This window comes from Diadema setosum, chromosome 22 (assembly GCF_964275005.1).
Source record: "Diadema setosum chromosome 22, eeDiaSeto1, whole genome shotgun sequence".
Classification (NCBI taxonomy): Eukaryota; Metazoa; Echinodermata; class Echinoidea; order Diadematoida; family Diadematidae; genus Diadema; species Diadema setosum.
In genome coordinates, this window is record NC_092706.1 from 11,900,672 (window position 1) to 11,923,664 (window position 22,993).

Consider the following 22,993-nt stretch of genomic DNA (forward strand, 5'->3'; position numbering starts at 1 on the left):
TATTGAAAATATGCGTGCGTCACTTCTTATCGTATGTGTGGTACTGGTGGGTGTTGTGTGTGTGTGTGTACCACCGACCACTAACAGACGTACACTCATGAAAGAAAAACAGTTGTTGTGCACTGGGTTCGCACCGAACGCTCGTGTAGACACGTGTGTGATGCTCGGCTAGTCGACAAGTTACAATGGGGGTGGTGCCTTGCCCAGCGCGGTGCGGTACTTGGAGGGACAATTTTGTTTACCTAGTTTCCCACGACTGCACGTACGTAGTATGTTGTTTGTGTATGCGACAGAAATCTGGTCAAATTTGCAGTTTAGATGTAGTTTAAGACCTCATGATAACTTTACAACTTTACGTCATCACTATCAAGCAGTGACTGCACATAGCATGATGGTGGCAAGCGACCATTGCACTCATTTACTAAATATAGTCCATTATTCACCTATGAAGGAAATGCACCAGTCCGGCTGTAAGAAGAGACGGAAAGTGGAATTTCTGTGGTTGTTTCTGCTCCGATATATAACCAGTTATTTTGGTCATCGATGCTAACCAAAGTAATGTCTCACATACATAAGTAGGTCCCTATCTGGATGGACATTAACTCGAATGTATATTGATAAGAAGTAAAAGATTGACAAGAAATTCGCACTGTAGACAGCGGCAAACCTATTGTCAACGACTCAAATTTTTGTGATGGGCAGTCCCGTCATGAGATAGTTCCCTAGGCCCTCTCCTCTGGTTGTACACATTTCATATGCCAGCATTCGTCACTGTCAAGTGCGTCGGACTGCTCGACACAAGAAATAAGATTTATCGGCCTGTCACAAAAAAAAAAAAAGAAGAAGTAGATCGAATCTCTGCTTTCAGAAACTGGATACCCCAAGTTCGTGCGACCTTATGTTTCCGAAATATGCCATGCAGAAGAATTGGGCATGTTGGGAGTCAGTAAAATGTGCTCAAATTTGGACTGCTTGAGACAAATCATATCATATAGGTACCTTTCTGATCAAAAAGTGCGTCACCGCTATATCTTACAATGATTACATGTACATTTAGATAAGGCCTGCAGTGTACACTTTTATAATCTGCATGGCCATCACAATTAATTGTGCCACTTGAATGGTATAAAAGTTATGGCAGACTTTGAGGAGAGATGCAATGATTATTCCTCCATTTTATGTGTTCAACTATATTTCGCTTATGGAACTTATAACGTGGCAATTATAATGGGCATGATGCTGATGCAACTAAAGAAGGCATTGCCACATTATGACATAATACATTATTGGATCATGGGAGCAAGTTGAATCGAACTACCCTAGTCCCCATCAAACCCCCTCCCCCCTCCCCCGTTCCGCGGCCACTGAGTATCACTAGCTTGCATGCAGTCTGCCATGCCTGGCGATGATGATCATCGCACCCCCGGCAGCAGTTACAGGTTGTAATCACTGAAAATCACTTCTGTTGTTCTGAAAAGCAGGGCAACCTAAGCTGCAAATCCCCGATTTAATCAATAACTCGTGGTACAGTATTTAACTCTTTAACTCTTTAATTTTCTTGATAGTACAAGTGATAAATGAAAACGCTCATTGAGTAGCAAGAATTGTTCAGGAATGTTTCGATTTGCATCCCGAGTTTTGATTTTGTAGGATCAGTTATTCGGTTTGGAATTTCACGTCATGGTTCAACATCATACTTTTCATTTGTAAATGAATAAACAATTATGTATGATTAGCCCACCCTAATAGAACAAAAGTTGGCTTCTACTAGTATGTCAATCATCTGCAGCTCCAAATCCATGTGATCAAAGCTACTGTGTATCTATGAGATTTGATACGGCCTGCTCATTTGCTGTAAACAAAAAAAAAAGTAATTGGGGGAGCTGCCTTCACAGCCGACTTGCATGGTCAGCATCAGTGGTCAAGAGCTGTTTGGTGGTGGGGTCGTGACCCAAGTCGCTCTTCCCGCCCGCGCCCTTTTGGAGTTTAACCTTCAAGCCTACCACCGTGACCACGATGACTGAAGTGAAACGCTTAGTATACGTTCAGGCACAATTACTATCAAGACATTATAGTTCATCGCATGGAAGTGTCGCTGGATATGCTGACAATTAATCACTGATTCGATGCCTTCGTGCAGGATGCAGAGATGATAGTTTTGTTTTCATTTGTTCGTTTGTTTTTTTGTCCGTGGATTGATGTTGTCAGGGCTCCATCGGCATGATCCTTGGGAAAGTAGGAAGCAAACTTGGGATACATGTGTCAGACTGACTGGACTTCCTTTGTTCTACACCGAATGTTATATAATAAGCCCCACTCTACGCTCCCTCCCTCCTAGCGTTAGATCGATCCTCTCGTATGCATTCTCACTCTCTTGGAAGATTATGCGCGGGATGTTTACATGTGGCAGACTGACTGGAGCATCTTTGTTTTACATCTAGTTAAAATAGGAAGGGGTACCACATCCTCCTCTCCCATTCGCGGAGGATACATAATAGTAGTGTGATGTATATAACCTCCACATGCAGCTGACATGGATTATAAAAGCTGCATAAACAAGCTCGGATCACGGATCACATGCATATCAGTCACTGTCAATGATGGGAGAACACGCACGTACATCACTTCGATTTGCTTTTATTTTTCCCCATCTACTTTTGTAATTGCACTATTTTCTGTCATTAGTTTCGTTGCCTTCCACGAAGAAGCCGCGCCCTTTGTCGAACCACGTTATGAACGAACATTTTTTTTTTCGAGGTTCAATGTCAGAAGTACTTTATGAATGGAAAATGTGCCGTGATTCTATTACCCAACGTCTAACGGGTGGTTGTTCCACTGACCTGTTGATCATTATCATGTGGTGTTCACACACGAAGGAATCGTCCAATCATCATCGATCCCTGATATGTTATGGAGTGTTTTGAGATCATGGATGCTCTAAATCAAGGTAATGAAGTCATTTATACAAAGTTCTTCGACTAATCCTCTTCTAATCTCATGCTAGTAACTGCAGACTAATCCTACCCGATACGATGACACTCGCTGGTGTAAAACGCAGCGAACAACGAATGGCTCGCACTGCGATAAACAAAGCAGTGTGAAATCCCGTCGTACGTTGTTTTAATGAAACGACTGGACTTTTGTTTCTGCTACGCAGCGATCGTCGATAGCTAAGCGATAGTTTTGCGTCAATCGTCGCATGATCGCACAGCGCCGCCAGCGGTAGAGTGCATTTACTTGCCGATAATAGCAAGATTTTCTCTTGCCGAAAACGACAAGTGGTCCTGACTGCCATACGCGAAATTGAATGACTGAAATACCATTCTCCGCCAGTGCTGGCGAATCTGAATGACTGAAGAGCACGTGCCAATTTGAATGCCCGTTTTACGAATTCGAAAGGCACATGTGCGAATTTCATTGACCGAAATGCTAAATTGAACGAACAAGTTGCAATTTTGAATGACAGAATGTGCAGTGACGAGGATTTTCGCTAAATTGAATGAACGTTTTATCAAATGGACTGACAAAAGTGCGAAATTGGTCGGGAAAACCTATATTATTATTTTCATTATTATTGTTATTAATAATAATAATAATAATAATAATAATAATAATAATAATAATAATAATAATTATTATTATTATTATTATTATTATTATTACTTTTGCTATCATTATTTAGAAAGCAGAATGAATAATTTCGGCTCTAACATAATGTCAGTACAGCAAGTCACTTGAACATGTTTCTTTAACAGCAACGAAAAAAGAAATACTTTTGTGAAATTCTTTTCAGATTTTCTGTATTCGTATTCTTAATCTATGTTTGAAAGCTGTATGTCTAAACTGCATAAACCTAATGATATTCCTAACATTCTCCTTTGCGTTTGTGTATAAATCTTTGTAGTCACTGATTCTTAACACGTTAATCTTAACATGCAGCAAATAACATGAATAAAGTAATTAGTAAGATATAGGACAAAAGAAAACATAAATACATTCTGTGACTTATGTCTCTAGATTATGACTATACATGACTTAGTGTAGTTGAAGGGGTTTCGCAAAATGACCACTAGAAAGCATGTCTACGTATCATGAAATAGATTTTACAAAGATAAAAAAGAATATGACAGAAATAAGGCACATATCAATTGAACACAAGGGCAAATTCATTACATGTCATGAATATAATAGAACAAAATATGGCGAGGCAGTTTACTCATACAGTTGCTATCCGTGCATGCGTTTTCCACCTTTTTTTTTAGGGGGAGGGATGGGACATGCAATATATATGACTTTTATTCGGCAACAAAACGTATAGACAAGGATTGAAGTGAGTAATCCTTCTAAAGGAAGGGTAAAAGCACTATACACCTAAAAGGTGGAGGAAGATAGAAACAGGAGAAATCTATAAAAATTTAGAACGCAAAATGTGCTGAACTGAACGCACAGATTGTAATGCTCCATAGCGAAACGACATGCTCTTCAAATTATCTCGAGAGGGCTTTTCATGAGCGAAGTTTTTTTTTTTTTTTTTTTTTTTTTTTTTTTTTTTTTTTTTGCTGCGCTATGCAGGAATTTGTGTGGGGATTGACAAATTTTATGCCCTAAAACGACAAGATGAATGCGAATTGATGGCGGTTCTGGCCGCACAATAGCGAATTTGAATGCCGATTGATCAGTTTTGAGCTGCCCTGTTTGCGAAATAGAATGACATGTTTATACTAACATTTTTGTCATGCACAGTGGGCGGAATTGAATAACCTATCTATTATTGTGCATGCACTGTGCGAAAATGAACGCAAAACTGATGATATCACTGAATTCACTCAACGCACCCTGGGTTTCGTTCCCTTTTCCCTACTTAAGTTATGAGTTGAATACAGATGCCCTGGTAAAAGAGAGCAGTTGCTTTGGCAAAGAGAGCAAAAAGAGGAGAATAGCAACTGCATGTGTTAAGTGCAGATGAAAAATAAGGCTTCATATGACAAATACAGCATTTGTTTGACTGACATAGGTTTGATTCGTTTTTCTTCATTTAATTGATCTTCTTTTCATTTTTCTGCATTGCACCTACAAGCTCAACCCCCAAAAGAATATACTCTCTAATTGTCTTCGGTGATATTATCATCAACAGAATTCAAGAGTCCGCTGAAATACGCTATAATAACTTATATACAAACTCTAGACAGCAAGACACACATTGTGGAACTACAAATTGTATATATCTCATACAGTATGATAGGGTATAGCAGTCAGCTATTCTATGTGAAAAAAAAAATGTTCCAGGATTGAGTTTCGTATGCTAATTTCCCCGATCCCCCCCCCCCAAAAAAAAATCTAAAAATGCAGCTATGGCGACCAGTGTGCCATGTCGCATTATTCTCCCAATACGTTCATTACGTTTGCAGTACAATGCCATAAAATAAACAATGTGATACCACAATATAACATGACCGGCAAATCCATTGTAATCATTATCTGGCAATAATTTACTATACACCGATTTTCATGACAATACTTTAAGCGGAAAACGGACGAAATTTCAGCATTTCCACTTGACCCGTTTGACATCATTTCACAGTCAAAAACTTTTCCTTCATAATCTTTGGGTAATGCAACCTATCTTTCCATACGTACACAAGTACCAAGCTCAACTATAGCAGGGAATTCATTTCATTTTAATAATCTTCCACACAAATTACATGTGTAACATACATCCAAAGATCAATGAATAACAACAAATTTAATATTTGAACATTCAGGCCAGAATTCACGAAGGTGGTACAAATGAAACCATGGTTTAAACCATGGACAAAAACCATGCAGCGCCAAGTGTCGCACGGAATATTTCGTTACGAAATCAGTCATTTCGTCGACAAATTTAATAACCGTTTCGTTAACGAAATAATCATTTCATCGACGAAATGACTGATTTCTTAACGAAATATTCCATGCGACAATAACTGGCTCCATGGTTTTTGTCCATAGTTTAAACCATGGTGTCATTTGTACCACCTTCGTGAATTCGGGCCTCAGTGTATGTAGACTTTAAGTAAGATTTCATAATACAAAGGATCTTTAATCACAAGGTCTGAAAACTTTCATACAGATTTTTTTTTTCAAAACATCTTTAGGCTTAGTTTCATTAAAATGCATACAGGCATTGCAGAGATACAGGAGAAGTACAGGAACATTTCAATATTTGACCTTGAGCAATGAACTTCAATTGACCTTGAGGATGTGCACCAATAGTTAATATGCACAGGATCGTCCGCCGATACTTGCATAAGCCAAGTTTTATTTGGATATCTCAACTTATAGGTCTTGAGTTACAGGACAAAAGGACAACCCGAAAACGTAATGCCACCGGCGATGCTTTGTGGCGGGGGAACAAGTGTGGAATTGAGTGGTATAAAGCTGGCTGCCTTGCTATTGTGAGCTGGTGCACCAGATTATATGGCAAGGTGTCTACAGGTTTTGTCATTCTCATAAATTCAGCTGACTTCACGAATGATATATTATCACGTGGTTGTGTAAGTTCTCAACGGATCCCGTCAAGCATGCGGTGATGTCGAAGAGCGAGTCAACGCTGTTTCTTTACACAAAGTCGAGTGCAGATCATGAGGATACAGGCAAGGACCTCCATTCCACCAAGGGCCATGAACGCCACCTTGAAACCAGCAACGTTGGCGATCCATCCTGTTATGGTAGCAACAAAAAAATGTCATCTTGGAGTATAAGCTTCCATACTTATAACAACGTAACAATGTCGGAATTTCGGGGCTTTGGTACTTTCAAATCCATTGTGTCACTGCCGGCAACCAGGGATAGCCTGGTGGTAGTATCGCTGCCCGGCAAACATTAGACATGGTAGATGATAGGTTTGATACCCGTTGGTTCACATTCCAACATTTTCTCTTTCATGAAGATAAGCAGTTGCGGTGAAATTTCATTCGTATTGAGGGATATAAACTGAAGAACACTCGTACCCCATATCTTCAACCTTAGCTTAATTCTCTCTTGCTTTCATTTCAAATATGCCTTGTCCACGTTGGACTACTTAACATGACAATATCGGAATTTCGGAAATGGGGTATATTTGTTCCAAGTTCATCGTGTCACTGCCGGCAACCAGGAATAGCCTGGAAGTGTCGCTGCCCGGAAAGCAGTAGATGATAGGTTCGATTCCCGCTGGTTCCTTTCCCGACATGTTTACGGATCTCAGCAAGGCGTTCGATACTCTGTATTTCATAGATCATGATATCTTACTATCAAAATTGCAGCACTATGGTTGGAAGGGGAGTCTGGTTTATCAGTTACCTGTCAAATCAATATACTTTTCACGACTCTCAGTCACCTACTTTGCTTCCGTTAACAGGTAGTGTCCCCCAGGGTTCCATTTCTGGTCCGCTTTTTTTCCTAATATATGTAAACGATTATTTTGGTTCATGTGTCAGATTCATTGCAATACATTCTCTTTGCCGATGATACGAATGTGTTCTTTTCTCATATTGATTACAACACTCTTATACCGAAACTGAATATTGAACTATCAAAATTGTCACAGTGGTTCCGGAGCGATGTGCTATCTCTTAGCTTATCGAAAACAAGTTTTATACATTTTGAAGATTGTAGAAGAACAAGTCGTGATCCAGAAAATGATTTATTATTTTCATTAGTCAAAGATGATATTGAAATCGAACAAAATCATGTATTGAATTTTTGGGCTTTGTTATAAATGAATATTTGAATTGGTCTGATCATGTCAAACATATATCTACTCTCATCGCAGGCCAGGCAACATTTCTGTTTTAATAAATTGGGATATTAACTTCCAGTGAAAACTCGTTTTTGATTGTATAATTCACTCGTTTTGCCATTGTCTGGCCAACTTTATACAGTAGTAGAAATCCAATACTCTTGGCGCAAAAGAAAGCTATGCGTATCTGTGCTGGAACTGAGTATAGATCTCAGACGGATCCAATTTTTCAAAAACACGAATTCTGAAAGTCGACGACATGAACTTTTTACAGACAGCTACCTTCATGTTTCGCTTCAATACTGAGTGTTTAACCTCTTGCTCCTTGAATATTTTCAGACTGGATAAACAAATTCACCCTTTAATAATTATCCCACAAGAAACGCATCCAATATTAATCTAACCAAGGAGGTTCAAGAGAGTGGAACTGTCTTATTTCTTTTGAAACCATGTTCGATGCCGCCCCTCAAAAATATTTGAAGCATGTGCCAAACTGGATCTGCCTCGTAGATAGGAAGACAATTGACGCGTGTCTTATTGCATAATCACCAGCCATTTTCTAAGGAAGATTATGTCTTTGCAATGGTAATTACTTTTCGCCATTTTCGCCAAATTTATCGTATATTGTACACTGAACGAGAAGTCTTCTATCTCTTTCTTTCCGGTGCTTTCTCATTATCATTATTAGTGTTATTAGTATTAGTATTAGTATTAGTATTAGTATTAGTATTAGTATTAGTATTAGTGTTAGTATTAGTATTAGTATTAGTATTAGTATTAGTATTAGTATTAGTATTAGTATTAGTATTAGTGTTAGTGTTAGTGTTAGTGTTAGTGTTAGTGTTAGTGTTAGTGTTAGTATTAGTATTAGTATTAGTATTAGTATTAGTATTAGTATTAGTATTAGTATTAGTATTAGTGTTAGTATTAGTATCCTTATTATCATATTATTATTACCTATGCAGCATTTCAGACATGACGATGTGTACGTGGGTAAGCACAAAACACATTTGATTCCGCATAACAAATCTTCCATTTTCTTTATTTATCTTCCATTATTTTCCATTTTCGCTATACCTTTCTTTTTTCCTAGCATCACCTGTGCACATGTCTATTAACATTTTGTTTTGTGAAATATTTTGTTGTTTTGCCGTAGTCAATGAGGTGTTTAGTTTATCAAAGTTGTATACTTATTCCTTTGTGTATGTAATGAGACCCCAGATACGAAGTTTGGCTTACCAGGTATCCTCCTGTATGGTAGTTTGAATTTTCCCCGTTATCATTTATCCTTGTATTCTCTCACGATAATTTCTTTATCTTTCATGTGCAAAGTAGCCATGAAAATAGGGCAATGTGTATGTTTCCTTAATTGAATTGTTGATTTGTACCATACAGAAACAGTAAATGAAATGAAATGAGAATGTAGATCAGCATTTTGCAATCGTACAAATTTCATTATTTGTACAGAGGGAAATAAATTGAAGAAACCTCGTACCCGATAATTATCTTCAATTCAATCATAGTTTATTTCCAATCAACGAAAATCAAAAACATAGTACAATGTATACATGTTATTAAATGATATTGTTCAACGCTTGCAAAAGATTTATGTAATATACGAGACAAATTATAGAACAACATATATGAACAATAATAAAGAGGAACACTGTACAAATACTTACGTGGGCGAGCGGAAAATAAATTCGATCATGGAAAATAGTGATCCACTAAAAAGCAAAGCTTGTCGGACGTGGATCGCTAGATAAATAATGAGTGAATGATATACTATTCTATAACAGTATACATGTAGTTATTTTGAGATACACAGGTCGGGAAAAAATATAGAATACCAATGCTAAAGTGCCCGGACACTGTTCATTGAACCACGTGTACCGGGAAAATATGACAAGGACAATACATTCGTACACACATTCAATTACCCACACGCATATACACTGTTGGACGCGAGACAGTACCGAGAGGAGAGAAGACGGTAACAATACGAGTCTACGAAGAACAATAGGCAGGAAAGGAAAAGGAGAGAAGAAAGAAGAGAGGTCTGCACACAGAACACGCCAAGTGCTGCGACATCAGGACAGGTGAAAGCTCAAGCATAAATTATAGCAATTTATATTATCTAAGATTATAAGTAGAAAGTAAATATTTTCTGAGTTTGTATTTAAATGTGACAAATTTGGGGGAATCTTTTAAACTATTATCTAAATTATTCCATAGTCTGGGTCCAGTATAAAGAAATGTATTTTGGGCATGTGCGGTTCTCATTAACGGAAGATGGAATTCGTCGGATCGTCGCGTGGGATAGTTATGAACATGACTGTTTCGATGAAATAAATCGTGGAATATTTTAGGTAAAAAGTTACTGTTGTAATTAAACATAAACTGACCAAGTTGAAACACATACAAATCATTTACTTTTAATATTTTATGGTCAGAAAACAAAGCATCTGTATGTTCTCGGGTATGTAAATTAAAAACAATTCTAAGCGCTTTCTTTTGCAATAAAAGAAGTTTATCAAGTAACATCTGATATGTATTACCCCAAGCAAGAATCCCGTAGTTTAAATAAGGGAGTATCAAACTAGAATAAAGAGTTAATAATCTTACTTCTTGCTTACAAATTGTCATCTTGTTATCTGCAATAGTATGTATGCAGATAAAACAAATAGTTGTGAAGAAAATTTTCGTGCCGAGTAATTTCTTATATGCCTTTCGGATATGCCGCGACGCGCACACTACAAACTATCCAAGAACATGTCCATCCACACGTCTGTTGGGTTCAATATCACTAGTATCAAAATATTTCATATCTATTATATTTCATATATAGAGAAGCAATAACCACCGAGTCAGGGTCTGTGTAGTCTGGCGTCTAGACCGTCTGCTATAGAATATTAACGCCCTCTATCGACAAAAGAAGTAGCAGGTTTAGCTGGATGGTCCTACGGCAAAGGCAGCGACTTTGTCAACTCGAAGGGCGCGTTTTGTAAAAGGAGCAGAGTTGGATAAGGGTCTGGAAACCAGAACAGGGTCTGGGTGATAAGAGCTCGTTCAGTTCATACTCCTCAAACAGTGTGTTTTATGTTTCGCTAATTTATTTTCAAAGATAATTTTCTACTACATTACAAGATAAACAAGCAAAATATTTCACTTCATGGCTTTGACTTACGCATTTCGTACTCGACAATACGACCCTATTCGGGGATTAAGTTTCTATTGCAAAATGTAGTCACAAACACATTGCGCCTATTCCGTTATCAACTACTAGCAAGTGTGTTAAAAAAAAATCATCAACACCAGAATTGTTGCAACGCCGTGTAGGCATACATATTATAGGTATGATGATTTAAAAAAAAAAGTGAACAAGGGTGAAGCCATGACCATTATGCTATGTTTACACCATGTTCCCGGCGACCACGGCATTCCCGTTTGCTCGAGACATAGTGCGCCGTGAGTAGATTGGACATTTTTGCTGTTTCCCCCTCTCCCTCCTATTCTAGTCCGGATAACCGGACCTCGCTCCGGTTATCATAATTATAGAAATCGGACTCTGTTTTCAGGACCTTTGGCTCACTACACAATATTTTCCGTCGCGTCCAACGACGGACCGCCTCCAATTTTGTTCAGGCATATCGCATGCTGTCGCGTTTTATTGCGTTCACGTCGTTTTGTTAAAACCTGCAAGTGTTCTCATTAGCACCGAGACTGAAGTGGCATTTGTTTTTTTTGGGGGGGGGGGGAGGGACAGTTTAAAAATCTGACACAGCATCCATGGCTGCGTTGAACATCTTTCCCCTGTTTGAAATGGCTTTCAAAAGCCGTTTCCAAAGCCTTTGAGAAACGGCTTCCAAAATAGTTGCGTATATCAACTCATCGCGAACACGAAAACTGGCCTTGTCACTTCGCAGCTGCCTTGCGCAATTTGACCCGAGGAGAAGAGGTCGTTTTCTGTAACCGCAGTACAAAGCCGTTTCAAAACAGCTTTGCGTTTGTCTCGCTTCAAAGGGCTTCTAGAAACAGGTTTCTGGAAACCTGTTTCGGAAACCCGTTCCTGAAAGCACAAATTTGCGGCTTTCAAAAAGGCTTACCGAACCCCATGATCAAAACAGCTTTGCGTTTATCATCTCTTAAAAATTCACTGAAAGCCGTTTGGAAAACCTGTTTCTGCCTAGAAAAAGAGTTGATAAACGCACCCCATGGCAATCACGTCCTGACACGTTTTCCTATCCCGTCCCACCACATTATCTCACGTCCTTCCTTTATGTTCACGGTGGTCTTGAATGTGAATGCTTTGGCCGCGTTCGGCCGTGTTTGGATTGGTCGATAAAGTCCATTTCACATTTTCACGGATCGCATCGCGTATCATCACGGATCGTCGTTCCGGGATTTGTCGTGTAGATACCGTGAAGTAATCCGGCATTATCCTCAGCGTACCAGCTTATCACTAGGAAAAATTAAGAACCTTGCTTAATTTTTCATCCTTGACTTCACAGATGTAAATCAGTCCGTACTCTCCCTTGAAGGTACCGTGTTCTCCGTGTAGTCTTCGTATTCATTTCGACACACTCCGTGAAGACATCGGGATCTCCGCATTAGCGTCGGATCCATCCGGCATTGAAATTCCATGTCTTTTGCCAATACGGATGAACATTTTAGAGTAATTGTCTTGTAACGGACACACTATAGTAATATTTTGAAGAGAGAATGTCATAGAATGTGAAGATACAGGACTTGTTCGTGTAGACGCCATACATTGCACTTGTTGACACCTATATTGTGGGATCGTATCCACACCGGCATCGAGAGGAAAACAGCGAATCGAACGCGGGAACTCCCCGGATTACGATCCCTGATGATCCGTGATGATCTTTGAAGCGATCAGTGGAAGTAAAAAGGGACTTAAGTAACGTAAAAACACACACACACACACACACACACACACGCGCGCGCGCGCGCGCGCCCAATTAATATGAACTGGTATCCCGTAATGTCATACCTGCTAAAACGCCTCCTATACTTTCTCCCGTACCATAACACAGGCAGGTAAGGCCGTAGGCTGCGTAGAATCTGCTGGGTGGCGCGAACTGTTTAAGGACGATGAAGTCAAGGGTTATTCTGGCGCCGATGGTCAGACCACCCAGGAAGGCAGCTCCTCCGAGGAGCCAGAAAACCTGGAGGAGCGGGTCGAGAAAGAAGACGATGCTGTTCACGCAGACGCAGATCACAATGAGATCGACGGACGACAGCCATCCCATGTCAACGATTGGTCCCTGCAAGATGCGCCCAAGCATGTTCCCAATGCCTCCGAATGACGCAAGGTAGACCGCCTTGGAAAGGGGGAATCCCCTCGCTTGTCCATGAGGAATGAGGAAAATGAGCCACGCGACATTAACAATCCCCGATAAGGTGGAGTACAGAATGTACGGAATCAAAAAGGGTTCATCTATGACGACAGACAGGTCCAAAAACTCCCAGAGACGATGTCCGTACTTGTAGCAACTCTCGCATGGACCATATTCTGGAGATGTAGATGCCTTCTCCTCTTGCCGTTCATCGCCGCTTACCGAACCGCCCGAGTTGTTCCCCTCCACTGCCTTGTCTGCCCCGCTGCCGAACTCGCTGTCTACCGAGTCTGCTTGCGAGTCATCGGAAACCAAGCTGTCCCTCGTAACCATGGTAACAATTTCCAGCAGGCTAGCGATCTGCATGGAGATTCCGCCGAGGAGAAGAATCGCTCCCCTCCAACCGTACATCTCGCGGAAGAATTCCGTCAGGAGAGGCAAAATCATCATCCCGACAGAATTCCCGGTTTCCGAGAGCCCGAAGAGGAACGCGAACGCCCGAGACACTCGCTGATTAAACAGCATCACGCATGCCATGAATATCACTGCATTTGTGACTCCTGTAAAATAGACAACAGAAATCAGGGAATGATATGGACAAAAGGTTTATCTTATCCAGTTGACCATTGCATATGAAAGAGTATATCAATTATTCTGTTTGATGAATCAATGTTTTTGGAGCCTTTGGAACAAGAGAAAACAAAAAGAGATCGATGACATAAACCATGCGATATTACATCTTGTAATTTTGTAATCAAATCTGTTAATGGAACATACAATGGAGGTCCCGCGTGTAATAACATAGTCACAATCCATGCATCATTCGTCACAATCTATGCATCATTCGTCGCAAAGAGCAGGTTGCATGACCCGGTGAATTGTCCTTACCCAAATTAAGTACTCACAACACCCCTGGACCCCAGGAACGGGGGCCAGTTTTGAATGGAAGCTGAATACATTACTGTAGGCTATCCAGCCACCTTGTCAGATGGAAAAGGAAAAACAAACAAACAAACAAACAAACAAACATCATTGTTACCACCTTCATTGTGAATAGTCATTATAACATTGTACAGAATCAAGTGACTTTACCTGCGGTCACAAGGGCTATCGTCAGGTGGGCTACGTTGGTGGACAGTGAGGCAAGACACAGACTAGTAGCGCCCAACACACATATCACAGTCACAGCCTTCCTCGAAATATGCTTCAATGCAGGAAGGATTATAGGGGCTAGGTTAAGAGACAAAAGAAAAATAGAGAAGTAAAAAATAAGAGAAGGAATGACGAATGAAAACGTTCTCTCGACAAATAATCTCTCTTTCCCTCTCTTACTCTCTAGTCTCTTTCTTTCTGTTTGTCTGTCTGTTTGTCTCTCTCTGTAAAATATTGAACTTGGAGGAATAATTACAAAAGTATAGGTCGCTTCGAAGGGAAGATTCCATTCTGTTTTCATAACGACTTTAATAAGGAGAAAAGTAAAGCAAACAAAGCATTGGTTTCAGCGAAAGTGGATTAACAATGATTATGAAATTCCCGGCATTTTGAAAGAAAGGGATCTTTAAAGTCACAGATTATATGATATGAAAATCAAAGGAAGCCACGAACAAGCTGTCATCAAGTTACAGCTCTCATAATTGCTTTCATGTAGAATAAAATTCTTATTCTTATTGATAATTTTTATTATTTATTATTTTATTATTTTTTTTTATTTGTTTGGGCATACAATTGCAATTGCAATATACAGTACACGTGACATACCTACAGGGGTTGTCAACGGTTTATAAGCTATCACCATTACCCATCCCCTTTTTCAAATTCATCATTACTAAAGAATGTGAATGATCGATCTTCGTCCACAACACGCCATGTTAAAAAATAATGAGTGACGTAAGCGATGTCATCACCTCGCTTGATTATCATAGTATGTTACCGTGGTTACTGTGAATGACATCATTGTACTATATGGGAGAGCATCTGAGACATGTGGATATAGGCGCTGAAAATGTTAAACTTCACAATTGCATAATTCAATTGTTCCTTTTCATATTTCACGAATATTTCCCGACACTGTTGGGTTAATTTCAGCGAGCTCGAGATTAAACCACCCTATGTTGTACGAAAAGTATCAGAGCGATTTTTGATGGAATGTGACATCATTGGCAATCTCAGTAAAATTCTGGAGAAATATTCAAAACGTTATCCATAATGTTCTTTATTAGTGACCTCCGTTAAATACATTCTTTGTCGATATAATGTAAGTCTTACACGTATATACTAGATCACGGCGTTGTATAAAATTGGTACAACACTATACAGAACTCAGGTTCCTCTACTCTATACTTTCTTCAACTTAAAAAAAAAAAAAAAATCTTTAAAAATGCTCTGATAAATTAACGCCACAAGTTCCTGCATGGGATTGAGGACACTCACCTAAAAAGTAAACCACCCCGTGATAGGTCGCGATTATGATTCCAATCGTCGCGTAGTCGGAGTCCAGTTGAAACACCAAGTCGTCCACGAGCACGCCGAAGCTCTTGATGACGCCGATCTCGATGAACCTGATGGCGAACATGAAAAGGACTAGGAGCACGGAGTTGCGCCATCGCTTGAGAGAAGACCCGTTCCCACTGGTCATTTAGGTATCCGCAGAGCCTCAGGTGTAGATCCAAATGGACATTAATATTTGCACAAGCGAGTTTACATACAGAGTGAGGGAACTACTCAGTAACCTCTTTTAGGCGGGGTGAACGTGTGTTCTGGTAGACGAACTAGTTCAAAGTGGTATCTGAAGTACTTGTGAGTGACAAAAAGCACTAATAAAAGCGGTGTCTTCTAGGTGCTAGGCCCACCTAAGGGCGTTTTGAATGGATTTCCTTAAGACCCTCGATCAAAAATTGAATGACCACGCAATGTCAGCTTAAAGGTCCTGTTTACATTTGGGAACAGTGATTTAAGAAAAAAACCTTCAAGATATGACATTTAATGCATATGTGTAGGTCTGTTGTACCACAACATATCATATCATATACAACTTTTGCAATAAAGCCTAAAATACAAGGAGATATCTGTATTTTTCTCAATAAACCATAACTGTAGACAATTTAGTCTGGAAACATTTTTATTACAACTATTGTTCACATTTTGTACATTTAACAATACTTAACATTGATTTTCACGATTCAGATTTTTACAGTAGTTGTTTCTACCCCTAATTCACATTTTAGAACTATTTTAAAGCACTAATGCAGGTTTTTTTTTTCATCTGCAAATGGTAAATTATGCCTTTAAGAGAGAGTGAGAGAGAGAGAGAGAGAGAGAGAGAGACTCACGGTTCAAGGACTAACAGAGCAATATGGTGCACTCCCCCTTCCTCCTTGGTTCCAGCTGAATCGTTGAGGAGTATTCAGAAGAAGAAGAAGAAGAAGAAGAAGAAGAAGAGGAGAGACAGAGAAAGGGGAGGGGGGTGAAAGAAATCTCTTCTCCGACGCCTTTCAAAACACGACCTGACTGATGTGTGAAAGCCACAATAGGAATGCCACTTAAGTACAGCAATTTGTGAGAGAGTGAAAGTGAGGGGAAAAACGAGAGTTTTGGCAAAAGCACAATAATTGTATGTGTGTGTTCCTAATAACAATGAAACATAGTAATGGTGCAGCGGACTAGAACGATTGACACTGACACAATATATTTGCTGACAGTAACAACGCATCGCATGATGTAACAGCACAGCGAAGAAAGAAATTGGGTCTTCTTTCAAATTTTATCTTTCTTTTTGTTTGATCTATTCTGGTAGACCAAAAGATTGTGTCTCAGTAAATGACGGAATCTACCCTCAGTTGACAGTGGTTGAAGTTTTTGTTTTATTTTCATTTTATTTTAATTTATTCATTCGTATTTTCTTTTTGGAGGGGATGTCAGATATCAATTTCAGTATGCTATAGTTTATGAAATTTTGTTTTAAACCAATGAAACGTCTTTATTAATTCTAATGACGTCATCGCTGTGACAAAATCACATAAAGTGAACCTTGAACAATTTTTAAATTCTTTGGAAATTCCATATGACACAACTTTGTATAACTATTGATATCTCACCTATCGTTGGTGGATTTTCTTTTAGCTTTTGATATGTTGTGCCCTCAACTACATATCATGGAACGGATCATGTAATTTGTCATCTTGATTAAAAAAAAAATCCAAGTCTAATTATACATTGTCTTCGTATCACCTTTTAACTATAAGGGCTATTTTATCTGTATTTTGTCTCTGTCTGTCTGTCTTTGTCTCTCTCTCTCTCTCTCTCTCCCTCTCTCTCCCTCCCTATCTATCTATCTATCTATCTACCTATTTATCTATCTATCTATCTATCTATCTACCTATCTATCTATCTACCTACCTATCTATCTATTTATCTATCTATCTATCTATCTATCTGTCTGTCTATCTATCTACCTATCTTTCTATTTATCTATCTAGCTAGTTAGCTACCTATCTATCTTATCTATCTATCTATCTATCTATATACCTATCTATCTATATATTTATCTATCTGCCTATCTATACTACCTACCTACCTATACCTATCGATCTATCTATCTATCTATCTATCTATGTATCTATTTATCTATCTACCTATCTATTTATTTATTTATCTATCTATCTATCTATCTATCTATCTATCTATCTGTCCATTTGTCTATCTATTCACAAACATAATATATCTTGTTTGTGTACACATGATTATTACATACAAGTGTAGTCCCGTGCCGAAGGTATTGCGATATACACACATGCATATTACACAAGAGGCAACTGATGATGAAAAAAAAAATGCGTGGGGTTTTTATGAATCTGACATGTCTGAAGTACAAGAAGTAATGTGCTTTCCTCATTATATCTATTCACATTTTATCATCATGTCAAGAGTCCATTGTCATGTAAAGTTCACGATGTTCTAGCGTTTTGTTGGGTATTCGTACCTTCTGTTGATGGCGCACACTCATCTTTGGCCGAGCACCTTGGGACCACTCGGTCTTCCTCAGATGATGCTGCCCGATCCCAGGCCCTGAAGATTGAATGGATCAAGGAGGGCTGTACTTGGATGTCATCCCACAGATTCTCTATCGGGCTAGTATCTGATGATTGTACCGGCCACTGCACCCTGATGGCGCCATTTTCGCCATGCCATATTTTGGTGCATCTAGGCATCCCGCGGTGTGCCGGGTGGTGCGTTGGCATCCTGGAAACAAAACATGTTTAGCAATGGATGGAGAAAGTGAGAGCCAAGAAGTTCCCGATAGTTGGCGCTATCCATGTTCCTGTCCACGACAACAAGATTAACGACTTCATAGGTGGGTCCCACCTTTTGTAAGGATTGCTTTGCTTTGGGATATCTCAGCCATTTCAAAACCAATTTTCACCCAATAAAGTTTTAATCTGTTGTAAAATATACGCTCTTTCATATTTCATTAGAGGTTTCGCATAATCTAAAAAAAATAAAAACATAAAAAACGTTGAAAACCTGATGCTCCATCTCAACCGAAACTGTACAATCCCTTTAATATTGTTAAAATGTCTGTTTCCCCCCTGATATTGCCTGATATACCGGGTGTCCCCCAAAAACGGAACGGTGGATTTTCAGTACCTTTCGTTCTAAAAGTGATATATTTATGACATCACCAGAAAGAGCATTTTCAGCAGAAGACAATGATACCAAAGTCATTAAATTTGGTTTAGCACTTTTTATTCTACGCCAATTTCTGTAAATGCAGTTATTTTCAAATTTCACTGGATTTTTGCGACGTGTGAAATAATAATTTGGGTGCGACACGCGTTCCATATGGTGTATTGTGTAAGCTCGTTGATCCAAGTCAACAAAAGATACAGCTTTCACATTGGGCGAGTACACACTGTTTTTTTCCTCACACACTGTTTTTTCCAGGGCCGCGCCCAATGTAAAAGCTGTATATTTAGTAAGGTCTATGGCCGCGTTAGACAGGTGACCGCTATACACAGGGTCTTTAACAGGGCTTTTCTCTCGGGGAAATTTTTCAGTGGCCGCTTTAGACAGGTGGTCGCTATAGATAGGTGGCCGCTAAGGCAAATTTGGCTGTATACTAGTAGTCAAGAAGCGTCAACTATAAAACTGCTTCATGGTCACACGAAGCCGCTCTTAAATATAGCGCCCTGTGCGGAGAAATCTATTGTCAAAAAGCATTGACTCAGTTCGAAAGATCACCAGCGAGCACAAGTAGACAATGGTCGTCTGGCCGTATTCGCTCACACACTGTGCAAAATGTGTAAAGGCCCTGACCATGAAGCCATGACCGTCTTAATCTATCTTATGTCCATTGAGCATTTCGGCAGCACTCGTCAGAACACGAGAACGAGCGAGGATAACAACACGCCAATTATTCAGACATCGTAAGTACACTAATGGGATACAAAAAAAGCTAAGATACGTGATTTTGCTTAAGATTCTTCCTTTTTCCGTATCACAAAAAGATAACGTGAGCATGCTCTAGGCCGTGCGTTCTATACTTGAATGTCCATGAATGTACGTGTTTTAACCGAGGTGAAGTTTGCGTAATACACAATAGTGTTGGACTCCTGTCTTTGTTACCGGCTATACTGCGAATGGTATTATGAAGTATGCCCTGAACGGAGCCTACTCGACTCGTTACTCGAGTGTCAGTGCCTAGATTCTTTCTTTTTCTTTTTCTTTCTTTCTTTTTCGTTGAACATGAGCTTGAACATGTGCCAAATCGTTTGGTACATTTTCTGGTGAATGCCCCGAGGCATATCATCATCTTCTTTCCGTGGCAAAGGTTACATACATTGTATATAAACAACATGTTTCTTGTTGATGTATCCATACGAATACAACTCTGGGCAAAAGGTAATGGAATATGTATGAACACTCGAATTTATATTGTTAGGTATTTAGCATTGTTTTGATCTTATCATCACATCAATAGTTACTTGTTCCCACAATAGCAGGAAACCGGCAAACAAAGACGTGCACATACTGACACAAGCGCTCACTTGCAAGCAAGGTGCGCCAAGCTCTATTGTCTATTGTGATCGCGTGGTGGAATTCTGCTTTGTGAAATGCATGTTCATCCATGGCGTGCTTCATAGAGACCGTATTTATGGCGTTGACGTTGATTTGGGCAAGTAACATGTATGCAGCATATCTGTATAGTATTGATGGTTTTCTTTTTTATACTCTCCATAGTTTCAGTGCTTGCACATCAAAGCTTGATACATTATGCATGCATGGATATATGCTGTCCCACGCTTGTTCCAATATGTGATCAATGCACTTGATAGCTTGATGAGACAGGCAGCTGATTGCTATGATAACAGCTAGTATGACTTGGCGCTCATTCTCTGAGTAGTATAGGACTGCGTACAGGCCTGGGCAGCCATTGGAATATTGTAGTGTAATGTCGAGAGACTCAAAAGGATATAACGCATGATTCTACCTGTATTACGAGATTAACCGATTATGTAACGGTCCAATAGCCCGTGACTTTACAGAGCCTTATCTTCGCGATCAGTTGAGGGTATCCAAATCTGCGTAAGATCGAAAGTAAGTGTTATAGTGCAATGGCCAATCCTCGTCAGCTGGAGAACTAACACACTTTGGTCTGGCCAGGGCCCAAAAACAGAAACATGCCTTAAAAGAAAAAGTTTCCGCGGCCAACGGAAAAACAAGTAGATTGGGTCGCTATACATGAAAAGTGATATTGATCCTTTCTTCTTCTTCTTTTTCACATAATTCACATAATCATAAACCTTCAACAACAAGCAGTCTAAATAATATGAATTACATTCCAGCTAATTTGGGAGACAAAACCTTTGATTTTTGCTGCCATATATTCATCTATCTTCTTTAAGCTATGATAACATGAGAGAAAAAGCTAACGACGAAGGCTATAATGAATGAGAATTCATAGTAATCAATGGGGCATATTATAGTTTGGATCTTGGTAACTCTAGAGGGTGTCGAATGAAGATATTTAACATTTAAAGGGGATGGCTAGTAACTGATCAGTGGGAATCAGTGGGAATGCTGGGGGATGATTGTTCCAATTCTTGTGGGATTCATTTAACAGTACATTATATATATATTGTTGTGTGAAAATTATTTGCTTCAGAACTGTCTCATATTCAAGAAATGTGCAGTTTAATGTCCCGTCACTGTACAGGCATGCTAACCTGGAAACATTAAACTGCACAAATGACTAAGATCAATATTCTACCTACTGTCAGTGGTGAGCTGGACTATAGATATAATTGTTTGCATGAGCTAGACATCTCGAGTTCTTTTTTACTCCATCTTGTCACTCGTAGACATGCTTACAGCCAAAGTTGTCCTCTGAAAAAAAAAAGGCGAACTATCTGTCTCGCTGAGGTAGATAATATTCTCAACATTTAAAGCTCATGCTCACCTCATTTTAATACTCGTTTACTTTGATAAACAGGTATAGATGAAACTAACAGAACGATGACAGTTTCATCAAAATTTTACGCGGTACAAGTGTGAGATAGTTGTGGGATTTTTACCCTTGAAATGTTTCCAAAACACGCTAAAAGAATAACATCCGTGGTAACAACTTTTGCGAATTGACAAATAAGCTAAAGGGAACGAAGTAACGATAAACGTATTGTCTTAAGGCTGTAAACGATTACATCTTTATTATTTTTTTTTTTTTATCTTGAAGCTTGAAGACACGTTCGAATAGTTATTGTCACTCGACCGTTTTTATCGCAGATTATCGCATTTACGACACCCCGACTTCTCTAATAAAAATCCTGCCGCTGATTAATAGTGTGGATAAATTAAATTTCGAAGTACAAAATACTACATACCTCCAAGATGACCTTGAGTGACTTCGTAGGGACCAGGTGTATGGAAGAGATTGATAGTGTCAGATTAGCTCCAAAATGATATTTGTGTACAACTCAAGAAGTGGTTAAGACGCCAGCTGTCCGAAGATCAGGATGTCGTAGGTTCGAGTACTGCCTGAGTATGTACAATGTATGCCCATAATTTTTCTTTCATCATGGCTAGCACTAAAACACTGATCAATTCAGTGCTTATCTTAGTCGATGTAAGGCAATTTGTTAATCAGTTGCAATAAAAACAACTTGACGGAAGAATTTCATGAATTTGAACAACTCAACGAGAGTTAAATCACACTGAGTTTAGATATTGACTATATAACTTGTCGTTTACCGAAACAGGGGACTATAGTTATGATTATGTACATGTATAAGATGTGGCAAAGGGCTTGCATATCCCCAGCATATTTGAAAATGCTGTGAGATTATTGAATGTTGATGCTCTGATAACGGAAGATTACATTTTTCTCTTTGTTCATTGTTGTGTTTTGTTCTTTCCCGATAGCTTCAAAGGTTCCGCCAGATAAATTCAGAATAAGATTTATGAGTTCTAAAGGTTGTTAGAGATAACAAATGTGATACCTGCTCATAGAATATCATTAAGTCAAGCAATGACGTCATAAAACCTGTTACAACTAACAGAACTCGGGCTGCTCCTTGATCGGCTGTAGTTTATCGTAATCGAGCTAACAATTTATTTTTTTTTTTGCCAGAAAAAAAAAGAAAGCAAACACAACGTTAATGTTGTTATGTGTGCACAAAATGTTAATAACTTAGAAAACAGGCCAATTAGTTTTACAAGTTTTCTGAGACAAAATGTCTCTCATGAAAACGCATAAGTGCTACTATAGAATTGTACAAGTTTCAAAAACATCGGGATGCCTTCTCCCAAATTCAAGACAAATTATTATTGGCATAAATGTGGACACAAATGTGCATAATTTCGAAGTCCCCGGAAGAGGCCG

The 22,993-nt window shown here is 39.1% G+C and overlaps 1 protein-coding gene across 1 annotated transcript; it reads right to left on the reverse strand.

Annotated features, from left to right (window-relative positions):
- Positions 1–6,583: 6,583 nt before the first annotated feature.
- Positions 6,584–18,356, reverse strand: LOC140245135 (monocarboxylate transporter 13-like). Its single transcript, XM_072324735.1, has 6 exons — positions 18,098–18,356; positions 16,449–16,503; positions 15,550–15,746; positions 14,212–14,349; positions 12,774–13,679; positions 6,584–6,699 (listed from the first exon to the last, which is right to left on the reverse strand). Exons 1-6 carry the CDS (start codon positions 18,354–18,356, stop codon positions 6,584–6,586), a joined length of 1,671 nt encoding a protein of 556 aa, XP_072180836.1.
- Positions 18,357–22,993: the final 4,637 nt, after the last annotated feature.